Source organism: Gasterosteus aculeatus, chromosome 4, assembly GCF_964276395.1.
Source record: "Gasterosteus aculeatus chromosome 4, fGasAcu3.hap1.1, whole genome shotgun sequence".
NCBI lineage: Eukaryota > Metazoa > Chordata > Actinopteri > Perciformes > Gasterosteidae > Gasterosteus > Gasterosteus aculeatus.
This window is the reverse complement of record NC_135691.1, coordinates 2,935,473-2,953,568: the sequence shown is the minus strand read 5'-3', so window position 1 is coordinate 2,953,568 and position 18,096 is coordinate 2,935,473. Positions and strand designations below refer to the sequence as shown.

Sequence of the window (18,096 nt, the reverse complement as noted above, 5' to 3'; positions counted from 1 at the left end):
TACAAATAACATACACCGGTACAGCACAATGTAGCAATACTTGTATATATTATTCCCAAGAAATAAAAAAACAATACTAAATAATACCTTTTAAAAATTCTGCTGCTGCTGCTTAATAGATGAATCCCACTTGTGTTGTTTTCTTAAACAATTAACTAATCTTTCTGTTGTGTGTGTTTGAATTGTGTCTTTTATGCCTTTATCGTACATGTCCAGTTTCCAGTTTCTTCCGCTAGAGGGAAGTGTTTCCCAATGAACCAAGCAAACGAGCCACAAGCTCTCACCCTCAAATCTCGCGAGAGCCACCTTTCTTTTCTCCTCGCTCCCCCTGCATGCTTCAGAAGGTCAGCTGATCATTTACTTCATTCAGTGTGGTGACCAGTAGCCTGTCACTTTTAAGCTAGCACGCAACGTAATTGTTCGACGCTGTAACGCTGGTAAGCATTGTGCTTTATTATTCCTATTAGTATTATTATTACAATCAACCAGGAGTATTCCGTCAGTGCTCCCTCCTTCAAACAGCGGACGCTAGTAAGGTTGGTAACGTTGCAAGGGCTATCAAGGAAGCTAACGTTAGCGCAGGTTTTAGCTCAAATGCTAGTAACGATGGTAACAGAATATTCTAGAGCCACCTGCTAACGTTAGCTGGCTTCACGCTGTAGCATCAATAAACCGCCGGCAGAAGTCTAAACGGTGTTTACAGACGTAAGTCTGAACGGATCCATGCGCAGGTCTGCTGTTCGCAACGCTCCTCCATTTATTTGAAGTAACGTTAGTTAGTCCTTACTCACCGTAACAAGCTAAGTTGGGCTAGCGTAACTGAGCTGACGTTGTCTTAACAAGATAAACGTTTCTAAGCTCATATAATACCTGTTTATATGTTTTGTATGTTACTATGTTCATCATTAGAGCTGTCAGGTATTCATAGTAACGTATAAACAGTATTCAGCCCTGAAATTTGGTTATTGGAATACAAGTAAATAGGGGCATGACAAGACAAGATATTAAGCTAATTAAACTACACAACCGAAAAGTACTGGACCTCAGTCGATGTTAACTTGTTTCCCCCCTGCCATAAATATGGATGCAAATGATTTATCAACAAAAATACTTATTCATTATTGTTTCAGTAATTTGTTGAGGAAGAAGCCAAACATGACGTTGTTATTCCAGCTTAGCTGTGAGTTCTTTGTGCTTCCCTTTGTCAAATGTGACAAGTGTGTTGAGAATGTGTCATTCTCAACACACTTAGCTGAGGCAAACACAAGTTGTGTTGACCATTGAGGAATGACATCATTTGGATATCTGACAAATCCGTGGTTTACACTTTTTGATATATACAAATACCCTAATTAAGAAAGGGTATTTGTATATTTCTTATAGTATAAGACAAATCGTCTCTATGCAAGCAGTGCCGCTCTCCAACGGTGCTATAGCTAGAAAAAATAAAAAGGTTGATCTCATGAATGTGTGCTGCGACCTCTGTGCCGGGGCGAAAATAATTAGTCATTAGAAAAGTAAACGCTTCAGTAATTTGTTGAGGAAGAAGCTTAACATGATCTTATTCCAGCTTCTTAACTGTGAGGACGTTATGCGTCCCTTCGTCAAATGTGAAAGAAAGAATATCATCTGACTAATTGACGAAGAAATCAATGTTTAGATGCGGCAGCGCAGGAAAGCTTTTAAGTAGTTACTTGTGACTCATGTTGGTTTGAATGGTCAATGGTTTCATGATGCAATTTTTCTCCCCAATAGAGCGATCCGCCCCCACAAAGATGGCAGACACAAACCAACAAAGTCCTCCTCCCCAGCTAGGGACGTTGGTAAGTTGAGTGTTTGAGCCACACAGCGTCCAACTATTTCTTTCCTTTCCTCTGCTGATTTCTACATATAAAGATACTTGTCATAAGCAATGCTACTCGGCATAAACAAACATTTGTGATGTGTCTTTTTGAAGGCTTCTGAGAAAAAAATCATATTTGTCATCATAAATTAAGCATCATGAGTTGTGGTATTTATTTCAGAGCAGTTTATATTGTGCAGGTATTTCCTGTTATGATGTCCACCGTTTACATATATCCACACCGAGTTTCATCTTAACAATCGTATATTTTTCTTTTAGTGATACAGCAGTGTAGTTAGTGATGTTCCTGAGACATTTATTTCTAATGATGCACAGTCAATCACCCAAAACCAATCAGCAACTCTTTCAACAATCACTTTTATTTTACCCCATTTTTTCAAGCTTGAATATATATATATATATATATATATATATGTATATAATGAATATTACGAATACATATTATGTGAATATTGGTCCTCCGTCATTCTAAAACTGCAACTTGTCTCCTGTATTTAGATTAAGGGGTGTAGCATTAACTACACAGGGGCGGCACGGTGGCGTGGTGGTTAGCACTGTCGCCTCACAGCAAGAAGGTCCTGGGTTCGATTCCGCCCAGTGGCCTTTCTGTGTGGAGTCTGCATGTTCTCCCCGTGTCTGCGTGGGTTCTCTCCGGGTTCTCCGGCTTCCTCCCACAGTCCAAAGACATGCTCTGGGGATCAGGTTAATTGGGGACTTTAAATTGCCCGTAGTTGTGTGAATGGTTGTGTGTCTCTGTGTTGCCCTGCGATTGGCTGGCGACCAATCCAGGATGTACCCTGTCTATCGCCCGAAGTTGGCTGGGATGGACTCCAGCCCCCCCGCGACCCTGTGTGCAGGATAAGCGGTTTGACAATGGATGGATGGATGGATGGTGTAGCATTAACAGCAAGTTACTTTTTTCCTCATTTCCACAGCAATTTTTAATGAGTAACAAGCTGGAAACTGCAATGTGGCTTTCACGACTCTTCACAGTCTACTGCTCCGTTATGTTTATTCTACCAATTTTGGGGTGAGTACGACCGGTGCACACAGTCAACACTACTTTCACCCTTCCCATCCTTTCTCCCAGCTGGAATTAATGTGAAAGTATTTGTGACGGCTTATGTATTTCAGGCCGTATGCAGCAGCTAACTTCTATCAGCGAGCCTTGCTAGCGAACGCTCTTACCAGTGCCCTGCGCTTGCACCAAAGGCTCCCACGCTTCCAGCTGAGCAGAGCTTTCCTGGCTCAGGCTCTTCAGGAGGACAGCTGCCATTACTTGCTCTACTCACTCATCCTGGTCAACTCCTACCCCATCACGAGTATCCTTTTAACTGGAAAATACTGGAAAAGGACAAATGTATGGGCTGAATGTTTAATTGAAATTCTATGGAGCAAGTTGGATGCACTCCGCTCAGTGAGGTTAGTCTCGTGATGACCATGTTTTAATCATTAAAACATAATAATCTCTCCTAACTGCACCAAATCGTTGTGGCGAGGGGGTTTCTCCATATTTTTATGTTTATCCTTAACACTTGTGTCCAGTGAGCATCTTCCCAGTCTTCCTCTTCTCTGTGCTTCATGCCACCACCTACACAAAGAAAGTCCTCGACGTGAGTACGGAGCAGCAGCCATCCGCTCAGACAAGTTTATTGCTCAGAGTGGAAAGCGAATGACCGTCAGCCTGTTGTTTACATGTTTAACCCCCCCCTGGGGAGTGCTGGTTAAAAGGGAATCATGGCTCTGCGTAACTGCGGTGCCTGAGCACACCGGTCATCTGCATGAAATACCTAGCGCACTGCAGTGGCACAGTGAAACATTGTTTTTGTTTCTTGTCGTCGTCTTTCCTTATCACCCGGTTAGTTGCTACCAGCGTGAGTGGAATGTTTTTCATAACTTTCCCAGAGTGCAGGACGAGAGTTTGCACAGCAGCTCCAGGCACTCCAACTTCCATTTCACTTAAATTTTAGAAACCAAATGAATAATAATAAATACATCATTTTGATGCGATCTGCTTTGAAATGTGTCTCTGTATCGACACCTCAGGGACACCCAGTGCCTCATTGCCAACTTTGACTGCTTTGTTGTCTCTTCTGCTTCTGATGTTCTCCTCCTTCTTTGCAGTCTGTGGGCCCCAATAGCTTGATGTTCATCAGAAACCTCCTGGACAAACTTACATCCAATCAGCAGAATATCCTGAAGTTCATTGCCTGCAATGAGATCTTCTTGATGCCAGCCACTGCTTTCATGCTCTTCAGGTAAGTGCATGTGTTAAAAGTGTTTTTCTTTTTTAAGTTCTTTATTGTAAAAACATTGCATATATGATGGAAGCACCCACTGTGTTCTTAGACAGTTTGCTGCTTTAACAACCATCGGTTTTCTGATCTTGTATTGTAATAACAAGAAATAACCCCATAGGGATTATGTGGGAAGAGTTTTGAAACATGCTGAGCAAATAACTATTATTAATGTTATAGTTTATAATTAAAACATCCCTAATGTTGTAATATCTGTGTTCCCTTTATGTTTTTGACAGTGGCCAGGGAAGCTTGCTGCTGCCTTTCATTTACTACCGATTCCTCACCCTGCGCTACACATCCAGAAGAAACCCTTATTGCCGGTAAGATGACGAATGATACCATGACTTGCCACAAACCATCATTCTACAACAAGTTAGTTTTTGCAGATCATGGGGTGAAGAAATCCTGACTGTTTCTGTATTACTCTCAAAGTTTACCTGAGACATTTGGTATTTGACACTAGAGATATTTTGTATATATTTTTTTGCATTGCATGCTTGCAGGGTTGGGATGTCTGGACCTTGCATGCATCGGAGCAATAATTCAGATGCAGCGACATTACATCAGCCAACAGTAGCTCATGTGCAATACAGTCCAGCGTTATCAGCGTGTTTAGGGCAAAGACACATTAGAGTAGAAATATGGGAGATATATTTGTGGTAATTCTGAAACAGTGGGGCGGTTACATTGTTTGCAGAAAGGTTTTAATATACTGTCATCTGTCATAATAAAGTGTTCTGCTGTAGAAGAAAAAAATGTTCTAAACTTGTTGATTTCATAACAAATCTTCTCTGATATGAAACCAAAGGAGGACCTTACCCGCCAGTTAATTACTAAACAAATCTGTTTCCACCGCAGCACCTTGTTCACAGAGCTGCGAATCCTTCTGGAGCACTTTATCATGAAGCCCGCTTGCCCCGCCTTCTTCAGGAAGATGTGCCTCAGCAGCATCGCCTTCATCAGCCGCCTCGCCCCCGCCGGGGTTTGATTCAGCCACGTAGACGTTTTGCTTTCTTTCTGTTTTGGTTTTCCACCATTTGAGATGTGACTTAAACTTTGATGAGGACAGACATTGCCATCAACAGAAGGAACTGTTTTTTGAATGTCAACTTTACAGCCTCTGCTCAAACTTCTCTGTATATTTGAGTGCGGTTGAAGAGCAGCCAGTAATGCACTGAAGTCTCATGGTGATATTTCTTTTCCCATCTTCTTAATGTGACCTCATTCAAGCGGTGGACACCCCTCACTTTTACGTTCACTGGATGCAGCACAGTAGACTTCAACTGTGATCTGCATGTTCTGGCAGTTATTAATATTAACTCTCTTTTTTATGTCCTTATTTATTCATGAAAATCACTTCTTCAATGATGAAACGTTAACATTCTCAGATCAGTAACTTAAATTAAATGTGCTTATACATTATTGAAAAATCTTTTTCTTAAAACATGATCGTGTTGTGCTTGGATAAATGGAGGATGAGGCTTGTTTGCAGTTTCTTCGTGGTCCAATTTATTTTCATGTGCAAAGCACCTAGTGCTCGGATTTCTTTAAATGCCTAACTTCAAATGTGCTCTATTAATGCCATTCACCCACTCTTAACAACATGCAACATCTATAAATGTGTGATGTCAAAATAGCTGTTGAACTGAGAAACAAGATATCTGCTGTATTTTATAGAATGTTTTAAGGTACCAGACATTTGCTGTAGGATTCGTGCTTGAACACACAATGTCTGTCATGTGTTGAATGCGTTTCTTGTTCGAAAGCTGTTTTGGAATTTGCTTCATTTATTTGTCGCTAAGTAGTTTTCATCCTGAATCCATGCTTTTATTTTTTTCTGCCATTTTGCTTCCGGACAAAACCACATTTTTATGACGAGAATGAAATGATCTCTTAATTAAACCAATAAAATATTAAATATTAGGAAAGTAGTTTGAGCTTATGATTTGTTTTGATTGCTTTAGCTGAGGTTCGCCTGACAATCTACGCATCTTAAAGTAGGGAACGCCCCCTCCAGGATTTTTATGACCACAAGCAAGTATAGACTTAAAGTTGGAGTTTTTTTTTTAAACATCTTGCCTATCAATACCATCTTTCATGAATGGATGTATATTTTGTGTTAAAATGGTTTTATTATAATGCATGCATTAAGGTACACTATACACCGTGTGGCCACTGTACTCTCTGCAATCTCCAATACAACTGCTTCAAAATATACTTTTGTGTTACCCATAGTTATAATGGGTTTGTGACTCAATTTAGGTACATAGGATTTTAGGATCAAGGTTACTATTGCTGATGTTCTAGTAGGAAGTATATGCTGCTCCCCTCATGTTGGATTAAAAGGGGATAAAGATTTAGTTAAGTAAAATACCATGTTTGATTAGGCCAAAAAAAAATAATCAAAAACATTTTTCAAAGAATGTATTTGAATTATCACACTTACAATGTCAAAAAATCTGCAAAGCCTTGTTTGAATATTGTAGATTGTACTGGTGTCCTTTGGCCCTGGTTGTCTCTAATAAAGCGGCAGCTGACAAGCACAGAACCGACTGGAACAGCGTCTTCGATAGCTGACCAATCAGGACGCGTCTACCAGTCGGTCTCATCCAATGGCGTTACGTCTTGTTTCTCTAGCGGCGTTGCCATTGACAACAGTTGCTGCGTTTATCCCATCCTGAAGTGTTTGAGAGAGCTTGTATCGGTGTTTAAAGAGGTTTATGTTAGATTTGACAACATGCTCAAACCGTGACCTGTTTCTGTGCCTTCGTGGTCGCCCGGTAAATTTAGTTTAAGGTTATATATTTTCACCCAAGGGGAACTTTGGCGTGCCAGCAAATCGTTTTAGCCAATTACCTTGCTAGCTAGCGTTAGCACACCGAGCTAATCTCCTCGCGTTAGCTAATCTTTGGCTTCTCTTTGCCGTTACTTTCGTCTTCAACAAGAGGTGAATGTGAATTAGGTGGACTGCAACTGATGGTCTCTGCATTATTCCGACTGGATAACCAGAGGTAACATTTAACGTCACATGTTTATCTTCTGAGATAAAAGCCCCAGTGGAAAAAGAAGAAGATGGAAATCCACCTCAATCGAGTAGATTACATGCAGGTAACGCCAGAGGACAACCGGTGGTTCGTTCGGTTTAATTAACTTTAGATGTTTTTTACTCCTACATTGTATTCATTTGCTGTCAAAATAAAATACTTTGAATTTGGAAAACGAAACAAAAGCAAGCAAAACAATTTACAGGTTAAATATAAGCACAGGATGTAATTTACTGTAAAGTAGCAGTAAACAATCATGTTTTTTTCCCTGACTGAAAGTGTTTTTTAACTTAAGGAACTTTTTTAACTTTGTCAATATGTGTAACACAATTTCTTCTACTTTGTCCTCACAGGTTGGTGTGACATCCCAGAAAACTATGAGGCTGCTTCCAGCGTTGGGGAAAAAGGCAACTCAAAAGGTATTCATCTGTCAGAGCGCTGTTTGTACGTCTTCATTTGCCTTCAGTTGTACCAGTTATTGTGCTTTAAGCGTTTCATTCTGTCATTGTCTCTGTGTTTCAGGTTGCTATCGCTGACCATGATGGTATAATAACTTGTTTTGGGATGAAGAAGGGAGAAGCACTGGTGAGAGTCCTGGTTAAGATTCCTCTTTCCGTGTCATACGGGTTTATCTTAATTTCAGTTTCTAATGTTAAGGAATGTCTCTGGTGTTTCAGCCTGTGTTTAAAACACTGCCAGGGCAGAAAATAGCCAGACTGGACCTTGGAGGAGCTGCAGGAACTCCCCAGGAGAAGATCTTTGTTGGTTCTGGTTCTCAGGTCCGAGGATTCACCAAGAAAGGCAAACAGTTCCTCACCTTTGAAGCCAACCTCACTGAAAGCATCAACGCCATGTAGGCAGCGCCGCTCTCCTTCTCGGTTGACTTGTGCTGCTTGAATGGCTGTGAGACTTTAACTGTTGGTCATCTCTTCTCCAGGCATGTCTCAGGCGCTGACCTGTTGGTGTGTGCAAGTTACATCTACAACCACTACTGTGACTGCAAGGACCAACACTACTACCTCTCTGGAGACAAAATCAACGACATCACCTGTTTGTCTTCAGAAAACCCGACTCGCCCTGTCCCGGTCCTGGCGTGTCAAGATCGAGTCCTCAGAGTGTTGCGGGTAGACAAACAAATGATACTTGCTTTTCTGAGTTTAATACAGTTTGTTGTTCTATGTAAAAATACACGTATGTATGGTGTTTATTTATTTATTGTAGGGATCAGAGCTGGCCTACGATACGGAAGTCCCTGGCCCTCCTTCCGTCTTGGAACTATACAACAAAGAAGGAGGCGAGTTCCTATGTGCTGTGCTCTAGAACAATAACACTTACGACTGCTTTGTACGATACAGACTCGAAAAAACGCCATTGATTTCTCTGCAGGTGAGGAAATCCTCTACGGAACTACCAATGGCAAAATAGGTTTGGTGCGGATTGGTGAGAGCGCAGCTGCGACCAGATGGGAGATTGACAATGATAAAAAGAAAGGAGGTACATTCCTTACATGATCACATCAGGGCTTTACCGTTTTACCCACTAAGGATCACTTCTATGTTTGATACCAACTACTTCACATATACATTAACTCTCAGGATGTAGTGAAACAATAACGGCATGTATGACTTTTTCTTTTTTTGTCAACAATACAATATTGCACGGTATCAAGGATGTTACTAAGGACGGTTTTGACTTTGGTTTTATTTAAACTTCCATCAGGAATTCTTTGCATCGACACCTATGACATAATGGGAGACGGCGTGGGTGACGTCCTGGTGGGCAGAGATGATGGCACTGTGGAGGTGTATGGTTTCGACAGCGACAGTGAGCCCACATTACGCTTTGAACATGTGAGTTATGCCAAGCACGACTCATCTTTTATAAGGTTATTTGTGGCGATGGTGGCGAATGGAGTAGAGAGGGTGCGCCGGAAACCGCAAGGATGGCAGTTTGAACCCCGACTGCTCCGTGTCGAAGTGTCCTTGAGCAAGACACCAAACCCTCAACTGCTCCCCGGACAAAATGTAAAAATCATGGGTTACAAATAAGAAAGTTGCAAATAAGTAAGTCGCTAAAGCGTCAGCTAAATGTTGCTTTTAATGTTTCAACTTTCATGGTAGAATTTAATATATTGTAATGTTTAACCACAGGTTCTGATTTTTATTTTCTCACTATCATGCATAGATGCATTCATACTTACTGTTTGGTTTCAAACAGCTGATCCTGTGTGTCTGTCAATTTTTCATACCCAAATCAGTCAGTTTCTGTTTTAAATCAGTAAAGATGAAATAATATTAGTCACACATTTCCCTGTATCTGTTACCTTACTTTTCTTAGGTAGCTGTGTCTGTTGATCTCTTTTCATCATATGACTGATGCCAAATGTCCCTGGATTTTCCGGACTAGGTGTTGTCGGAGAGTGTGACGTCCATCCAGGGTGGCTGTGTGGGGAAAGAGTCTTATGATGAGGTCTTGACTGCCACTTACACAGGTTGGATACAATTCTTTCCGAACAACTTGCTTTGAGTTATTGGTTTCTGCGATAGGCAATCCGATATGAACCACTTCTTTCTGCTTTGCCGTCCTGTCGTTGCCTCTTTCAGGATGGGTGACTGGTTTGACCACTGAGCCGCAGAAGGCCGAGTCCGGCCCCGGAGACGAGGTCAGAATGAGCAAGGAGATCCAGTCCAAAGTGGAAGCACTCAGGTACTCAGTTACACAGCATGTTCTTGTTTTTTGTCATGCTTTTGACTTGCAATAAAAAATTATTTTTTTTTTGTGAGATTTCAACACAAAACCTGTTTCCCATCCCAGGGCGGAGCTGGAGCAGCTGCAGGTCAAAGTCCTGCAGGGCCGCGAGCAGTACCAGCAGACCTCTCAGTCGAGCACAGCCGTCTCTGCTGTGCCTGTCTTCAGCATCAATGACAAGTTCACCCTCTGCCAGGACGATGCCAGCTACAGCCTCACTCTGGAGGTGCAGACTGCCATTGACAATCTACTGCTGCAGGTCTGCTCATTATTATAACTATATATATGCTTATATTATAACATTATTATAACCTCTGCTGGGGTCCTCCGCCCCATGTTGGAGACATGAACAGGCAAAATGTAATGACAAATTTCCCATGCAGAGTGACGTCCCCATTGACCTGCTGGATGTGGACAAGAACTCCGCTGTTGTCAGTTTCAGTGAATGTAATTCAGAGGTGAGCCGTTCAAACCTTTCGAAAAAAAGGTTGGTGAGGCTGCTGCTGCTCCCAGAGGCCTGATACTCTCCTTCTGTCTCCAGCAGCCCAACGGGAACTTCCTCCTGGCCACATACAGATGTCAGGCCAACACTACCAGACTCGAGCTCAAGGTAACACCTGCACATCGTGCTAACCTGTTGCTCCTATTTCCTTCATGAAAAGCTTTCCTTCCTCTCATGATCGTTTCTTGCGTAATTATGAGTCTCAAGAGAGAGTGCTGAGTGGACTGTTGTGCTGATTAAATCAATCAATTTCCCCCCCGAAATAGAAATACCCCTGTTGTATTTTGAACCCCATCAGGAAGAATAACGCGTTTAATCCGTAATGACCGCTCTAGGTGAGGTCCATCGAGGGGCAGTACGGGAACCTCCAGGCCTACATTACCCCCAGACTGGAACCCAAGACATGCCAGGTCCGCCAGTACCACATCAAACCGCTGTCCCTCCACCAGCGCACACACAGCATAGACCAGGAACGGTAAAAGGCTTCCACTAAATAGACTTAAGCGTTGTGCTCTCTTGTGTGAGCTTCTCCTCGCTTTGTTAACACAGCTGGCCGCTGTGAGCGTGTTGTGTGTGTTTCTGCTTGTGCCGCTGGTTCCCTCTCCGCTCCTCACATATGCAGATTACAGCTGTTACCCTTCTGCTATACAATATATATATATATATTTATATATATGTATATGCATACATACATACATTTAATTCTGCCTTCTGTCTGTCATACAGGCCCATGAACCGGCTCAGCCTGGTGGGGCAGTTCAGTTTCGCTGAGATCCACTCCTGGGTGGTCTTCTGTTTGCCGGAGGTACCTGAGAAAACACCTGCAGGAGAGAGCATCACTTTCTGCTTCCATAACACTTTTCTTGGAACGCAGCTTGAAGCCACCTATTGGTAAATACTAGCAGAGAGTAGGAAGGGTCTTCTAGGATTGCATGTATGTTTGTGGGTACTTGTATAACCTTTCTGATGCTTCTGGAATTGTTTTTTCTTTTTGGTGATTTTAGCAAAGGTGAAGGCCACTTCAAGTCAGACAACATCTCTACCATCTCCATACTGAATGATGTTCTCTCCAAGGAAGCCACCAAGAGAAAAATCAATCTGAACATTTCATATGGTGAGTATTATTTATTTTTACTGTCAGTGGACGGAAACACTCAGGGAATTATATCCCACAAATGAAGTGCTGTTTATTAATCTTTCAGATATCAATGACGACTCTGTAAGCCACACTCTGAAGATGATACATCCAAAGCTGGAGTACCAGTTGGTGTTGGCTCGAAAAGTTCAGCTTATCGATGCACTTAAAGTACGTATTTGTTAAATGTGTCGTCTTAACGAGACATACATTGGTTGTTTATGTTCATGTGTTCTGTCTGCTTTGGGTTAAAGGCCTCCAGTTCTCACCCGTTCTGTTACAGCTGTTGCACAAGTATTTTCTTCCTTACCTGCTTGTACCCACCTCACTTCCTGTCTGATTGACAGGAGCTTCAAGTTCATGAAGGGAACGCTGACTTCCTCATCCCAGAGTATCGAAACATCTTGGATGAGTCCGCCAATCTCCTCGAGGAGTACAAGAAGCAGCCAGCGCATCTCGAGAGGCTTTATGGTGCAGCGTTATTTCTGTATTTTCACATATACACGAATATAAAAAATAATTTAGGAACATGTTTGTGCAGGAGAAGACCAAAGTTTATAAAAATGCTGATACAAATTCCTCCCCTCATGATCGAGGTTTGTGTGATCTTTCCAGAAATAGTCACATCTTTTAGCAAAGATAACCACTGAAATAATTATTTTTGGATTAGGAAGATCTGAGGTAGGTGTGAAGCAGTATGACAATGCATAATATGAAGATGTAATTAAAAGTTAAAATACATTAAGTATTTATCATTGAACAAACTCAAGATACCACAAGACTTCATTCATTATCTTTTTACAGACAACCTCTGTATGGTAATTCCATTAAGTGTTCCCACTGAGACACTAGGCACACTTTCACTAAATGTAGTTTCCTTCCTCCCCTCTATGTATCTTTTGATGATGAGAAGATGGGAGGGCTTGACATTGAGAAGAAGCGCGTGTTTCCTGGTAACTTGTTTTGTTTCTCTCCTGTAGGAATGATCACCGATCTCTTCATCGACAAATTCAAGTTTAAAGGCCAAAACGTGAAAACCAAAGTGTCCTCGTTGCTGGAGATACTCGATAATTATGACTTAAATTCTCTGTTAGACTTTTTCAAAGAGGCATGATGTCATGTAGATAATATATTTATTCACTTGTCTTTATTTGTGTAGTTTTTGTATTGTAAATACAAATGTGGTGTCTTGTCTTTCTTTTAAGCAGTGTTGTTATCATGTTGTCTCTTAGCTGTTTTAATATTGTGTGCAGCATTTAAATATTCATAATATATTTTGATAGCATATAAAACCAAAGTAATTAATAAACCACTACAAGGTTTCCAGGATAGTGAATCTTCCTCTTTTTATTCGTGACCAGGCTTTGGTTTGGGTATGAAGCCTCAGTGACCCCATGTATGTTTTTACATCATAAATATGATATCACTGTGAGGTTGAATGAAACATTTAACGATATTTGCAAATGTTTGTAAAATGTGTATTCAACAGGCTGATGGAAAGTGAAATAAAGAGTAGAGTAGGAAAAGCTCATTTTATACCAGGAGCTATATATGACCTTGTCCACACGACTCACTCAAGTCTGCAATCTAATCCAATAAAATGTATAAACTTTCATTTGAGTATTTCCATTGTGTGCTGTTTATTTTTGTTTGTTTCTCGTTCTATTTATCTGATATCTGTGGTTTTAGTTTAGGAAACACAAAGCTGTGTCAAAGATTAAATATGCCACATTCTGGGAAGCCACTTTTATACTAAATACACCACTACACCACGGAGTGCTTGTTACTACTACATATTAAGAAACTCATTTTATTATGATGTATCACTATAACACAACTAGTAATATATAAAGTAATTCAAATGAACTCTGCCCTTACCAGTTTAAAAAGATATTCCAATGAATGCATTGATTATAATAAAAAGAGTGGTCATCCTGGTTATGGGTGAGTCATTGTGTAGGAAGATTGTTCTTTTCATATTTTGTTGACAATATTAAAAGCTTTCAGCACGTCACACCGCAGCTGCTACCCGTAAATAACGTTAGCGATTCATACATTCAAATCATTCAAAGCGGGTTTAAATTTGCAATCACGCGAACCTTGCACCCTTTAGGCTCCCGTACTTCCGGCACGTCACTACCTGCGCGGCCTGTGATTGGTCCGTTTCAATCCTCGCGGGCTACTTGAAGTGAGAGAAAGCGACATAGCGTATGCATGTTTCCGTGTATATGGACCGAGGCTAGCGGGCTTGTCTGCAGGTTGGTACTGAACTCGGCATTAACGTGTGTGGCGACCTAAGAACACTTTGGACCGTGTGTAGAAATTGTGCCGACCAACTGTCCGCGTCGTCTTTCTGTGAGCTGTGTGTAAATTGGCGCAGAAATCCCGAGAGTGGTTGCCATCTCAACAGCTTAGCCCCTACGAACCTTTAACCTTCCCGAGAAAAAGCTAGCAGCTAATGCTAGCCTCCTCGTAACCGTTCCTACGCGATCATCCGTTTTCTTTACGTAAGTATTGTTCGTACACCGGTGAACCTCGCCCGTAACGTGAGCACCTACGGGAAGCGAACCGATCCCAGTCGGACTGCGCCACCGAGTGTGAAACATGTCCGGAGCTAACGTTAACCGAGGACAAGCTAACGCGGCCGGCGAGCTTCACAACCAGGAGAATATGCTGTCACGACTGAGGGGCTCGCTGAAGACCCGAGTGGCCGCAAGCGAGGACCAGGAGAACCTTCCGCCCAAACAGGCGGCGGCGGCCGCCACCAGAACCGTCCTGGGAGCCCTGCAGAACAACCAGCGGAGCAAAGCGCAGAACCAGCGCGGCTGCAAACAGGTCAGCTACTCGCCTAGCTCGCGCTAGCTTTCTGCGGCGATCACTGATGAAGATGGAGAGCGCGCTGCCATTGTAGTTTTTGGAGGCAACTAATTTGTAGATGCCTTGTAAGTTTTAAACGTCTTGTATCGTTGGTGACTGGATTTAAAAAAAATGGGCAGATTAAAACTCAATCTTCTATACAATCTATTGCTTTGAATTGGCTGCGCCAGATTGTCCGCCATTTTATTAATCACAATAAGTCTTCCACGTTATAATATATATATATTCCGCTGATATCACCACTAAGTTCAACTTCTTAAATTACACAAGTGTTTTGTGCTTAATCTTTTTTTAAAAACTGTTGTGTACGTGGGTCCCTCCCGCCTTCCCCAGTGACCAACACCGGCTTGTGTGCAATGCGATTACTCCCTAACCTCTTACTACCTTAAATTGGCTGTAGGGTAACTCATTGTATTAAAAAAAAAAAAGACAAACTATTTAGTTTCTTTTTTTAAATATTAATGCCTGCTCATTTTCCTCAGTTCCTTTCTCAAATGTTTTTCCCCGCTTCCAGGAGTCCTCACAGTCAGTGTCCTGCAAAAATGAGGACAAAAGCTGCTCCGAGAAGCCCTCCACCAAGCCGTCGGCTTTCCAGATCCACATGGACGAGCCCGATTGCGCCTCCATCAAGAAGCCGCACCAGGTGGTGGTGGTGGCCGCCACCGATGCGAAGTCCGACACTGAAACAGTCAACGCTGCGGCCCGACTCCGGCAGCCCTTGGCCACCATTGAGATGCCTTCAGCAATGGACCTCAGCTTTGGTGGGTTGTGAACAGACGGCAAAAAAATGTCCATAATGCCGCTCGGCTACAAACTTTTTTTTTTTACTCTGCAAAATGTTCTCTGAAAATCTTTAACCGCTGTGTCAAAGAATTAATGTGCTAATTCACATGTTCATCCCTCAGACTCTCCCATGGACATGTCCATAGTAGAGGGGGAGGAGAAACCAGTCGACGTCAACAACGTCCCAGAATACGCTGCCGAAATTCACACATACCTGAGGGACATGGAGGTGAGAAAGGAAGTAACACGTCATACGACTATGTACTTGTCGCATTTTGTTTTTTTTTGTTTTTTTAAGGCATTTGAAATATCTGAAGTGTGTAAACTCTCAGCAAGATTTCTTAAACGACTCCCTGAATCTTCAGATAAAAACCAGACCCAAAGCCGGCTACATGAAGAAGCAGCCGGACATCACCAACAGCATGAGGGCCATCCTGGTGGACTGGCTGGTCGAGGTTGGAGAAGAGTACAAGCTCCAGAACGAGACCCTTTATCTGGCTGTGAACTACATCGACCGCTTCCTCTCCTCCATGTCTGTCCTGAGGGGGAAACTTCAGCTGGTCGGGACCGCCGCCATGCTGCTGGCTTCGTATGTCGCCGTTACATTCGGGCCGTTTATGCACAACACTTGGAATGCTATGAACATGTTAATAAAAATCTCTTTTCAATATATTCAGGAAATTTGAAGAGATCTATCCCCCGGAGGTGGCAGAGTTTGTTTACATCACAGACGACACCTACACCAAGAAGCAAGTGTTAAGAATGGAGCACCTGGTGCTTAAAGTGCTCTCCTTTGACCTGGCGGCGCCAACCATCACGCAGTTTCTCACCCATTACTTTCTTAACCACTCTGTTAACAAACGGGTGGAGAGCCTGGCGATGGTGAGAAAGTTGTACAATGTTCAAAATGGTCCGTTCCACATATCCGACATGGCCTCGCAAAATATCAACTTCTTTTTCAGTACCTGGGGGAGCTCAGTCTGGTCGATTCCGATCCCTTCTTGAAGTACCTCCCATCACAGGCCGCTGCCGCAGCCTACACGCTGGCAAACCACACCGTGACTGGTGGCTCATGGGTAAGCTCGAGGCGGAATGGTCTATTGTGAAGAGTCCTGCTTATTCAACGACTGTCTCGAGCCTCAAGCAGGCAGCCCCGTGTCTCTGCACTGGTAACGGCGGGCTTGTGCAAACCAGCGAGATGACTCTGGCTTTGTCCTCCCCAGCCGCAGTCCTTGACAGAGATGACCGGCTACCTGCTTGAAGATCTGATGCCATGTGTTGAGGATCTGCACCAGATATTCCTCAATGCTGCGACTCATGCTCAGCAATCTGTTCGGGAGAAGTACAAGGGCCCCAAGTAAGTCTGCTGCTCGTCTTTGGTTTTTGTCTTCACTTATTTTCCTGCTGTCTGGCAAATGTTCTAATGGCGCCTTTTCTCACATCAGATACTCTGAGGTTTCCCTCATCGACGCTCCGACTAAATTGCTGCTGAAGTAATCTCCCCCCCCCCCCCCCCCCCCCTGTCCATATAGTTTTGTACCAATGTCAGTAATATTTTTTTATTTTTTAATGATGCTTTTCGCAATTTAAATGGCACGGCCTGCTCTTCTTGGAGTAGTCGATGTTTAGAGTTTTTAAGGTATTTTTATATACTCAATCCTGACATGCAGATGCTACAGTCGTGTTGGGTAATCAAGTTTTACTTTTAATCTCAGACAAAATGTGGAGGCCTTTGCTCTACAGTGTCAAACTCCAATGGACCTGTGATGTACTAAAGCCCATATCACCCAACAGTTTGTTCCACTTTTTTAAAGGTTGAGTTGATGGCGTTTATTGTCACATTAAGTACATTTTAGTCTGTAATAGAGTCCACTGTCTACTTACATTGGAGTCTTGGAAGGTAACTGCTTTTTCACTAAGTCACCATCTGCACTGTAAAATATGGCTCTTGTAAATAAAATTCATTTAACGTAACACTCGCTGTCTACATCTTGTCGCGTTGGACTCATGGGGGCAGCAGAGGACCAGCTTTGGTCCTTCAGGGGCTCCAGAAGCTCTAGTTATTTCTTTAAATGGGGATTATGTATTTGGGTCAAATTGTTTAGCTGGATTAAGCATAGTTTGAATAAGGTGCAAATGTCAAGTTTTAGCTAATGAGTAATCAAATTATATTTTTCCAGTGAATAAGGATAACTCTTTATTACAGAATGGGGACAATATAAAACCCAAAATCTTTGATTTAATAAAATTTCCTTTTGGATTCACAATTGTCAATACTTGCACACTCCAGGATCTAGAAACCAGCATGGCCAAAGGTGGTCCCTGTTTTCAGCACATTAGCAATTGGTAAATAGGCTTTATTCTGTGATCACACTGAACGTGAGCTACTGGCCGGTGGCGGAGACTCTCCTCCTCCTCGCTCCCTCTCGTTATAAATTGGGAGGCTGTCTTTGAGCGAGGAGCCCGAGGGGGAAGCACGGATGCAGAGAGCTCTCCATTCCATCTCCGACTGGACTGACCATGCACACGCGCTCCACAGGTTCCCGCCGACGCACCACATCAATGCCCAACTGGAGGATTAAACCATGAGAACAAATGGGAGTTCTGTGACTGGCCAACCAGCTGCATACCGCTTTGCCTTCCACATCACAGCATCCGTGTGAGATCCAAGCGTGGCAAAGGAGCTAATCTTTATTTTTTATTTTTGGGAGGGTGTGTCGCTGCCTTACCCTGATGCCTGCCCCCAGGAAATTTCTTGTAGCGTCCACCTCGCTGCCCCTGGCGCTGGACTGGGGCTGGAACCTGGGCTTGTACGTGGCGATTCTCCTCGGACTCCTGGTGCT

The 18,096-nt window shown here is 42.8% G+C and overlaps 3 protein-coding genes across 6 annotated transcripts; all 3 read left to right on the top strand.

Moving 5' to 3' along the window:
* The first annotated feature begins 248 nt into the window (after window positions 1-248).
* On the top strand, window positions 249-6,095 carry tmem33 (transmembrane protein 33). 2 transcript variants are annotated; one of them, XM_040173999.2, is made up of 8 exons: window positions 249-437; window positions 1,756-1,823; window positions 2,800-2,894; window positions 2,999-3,186; window positions 3,410-3,477; window positions 3,989-4,122; window positions 4,401-4,484; window positions 5,023-6,095. In XM_040173999.2, the coding sequence occupies exons 2-8, from the start codon at window positions 1,776-1,778 to the stop codon at window positions 5,150-5,152; spliced, it is 747 nt and encodes a 248-aa protein (XP_040029933.2). In that variant the 5' UTR covers window positions 249-437; window positions 1,756-1,775; the 3' UTR covers window positions 5,153-6,095. The 2 variants fall into 2 exon arrangements, with proteins under 2 accessions (XP_040029933.2, XP_040029934.2); XM_040174000.2 differs by having other exon boundaries at window positions 306-536.
* Window positions 6,096-6,798: 703 nt separating this feature from the next.
* On the top strand, window positions 6,799-13,208 carry bbs7 (Bardet-Biedl syndrome 7). Of its 3 annotated transcripts, none has more exons than XM_078101909.1 (20): window positions 6,799-7,111; window positions 7,209-7,272; window positions 7,562-7,627; window positions 7,731-7,793; window positions 7,886-8,061; window positions 8,146-8,332; window positions 8,430-8,502; window positions 8,595-8,702; window positions 8,928-9,058; window positions 9,615-9,699; window positions 9,812-9,914; window positions 10,023-10,215; window positions 10,340-10,414; window positions 10,501-10,566; window positions 10,794-10,933; window positions 11,185-11,349; window positions 11,463-11,572; window positions 11,661-11,764; window positions 11,941-12,064; window positions 12,574-13,208. In XM_078101909.1, exons 2-20 carry the CDS (start codon window positions 7,237-7,239, stop codon window positions 12,705-12,707), a joined length of 2,139 nt encoding a protein of 712 aa, XP_077958035.1. In that variant the 5' UTR covers window positions 6,799-7,111; window positions 7,209-7,236; the 3' UTR covers window positions 12,708-13,208. The 3 variants fall into 3 exon arrangements, with proteins under 3 accessions (XP_077958035.1, XP_040029931.1, XP_040029930.1); XM_040173996.2 differs by having other exon boundaries at window positions 6,800-7,111; window positions 10,498-10,566; XM_040173997.2 differs by having other exon boundaries at window positions 6,799-7,272.
* A 493-nt stretch (window positions 13,209-13,701) lies between these two features.
* Window positions 13,702-17,227, top strand: ccna2 (cyclin A2). The gene is made up of 8 exons (XM_040173998.2): window positions 13,702-14,428; window positions 14,985-15,231; window positions 15,376-15,482; window positions 15,619-15,842; window positions 15,931-16,135; window positions 16,216-16,329; window positions 16,477-16,610; window positions 16,699-17,227. Exons 1-8 carry the CDS (start codon window positions 14,198-14,200, stop codon window positions 16,748-16,750), a joined length of 1,314 nt encoding a protein of 437 aa, XP_040029932.2. The 5' UTR covers window positions 13,702-14,197; the 3' UTR covers window positions 16,751-17,227.
* The last annotated feature ends 869 nt before the right edge of the window (window positions 17,228-18,096 follow it).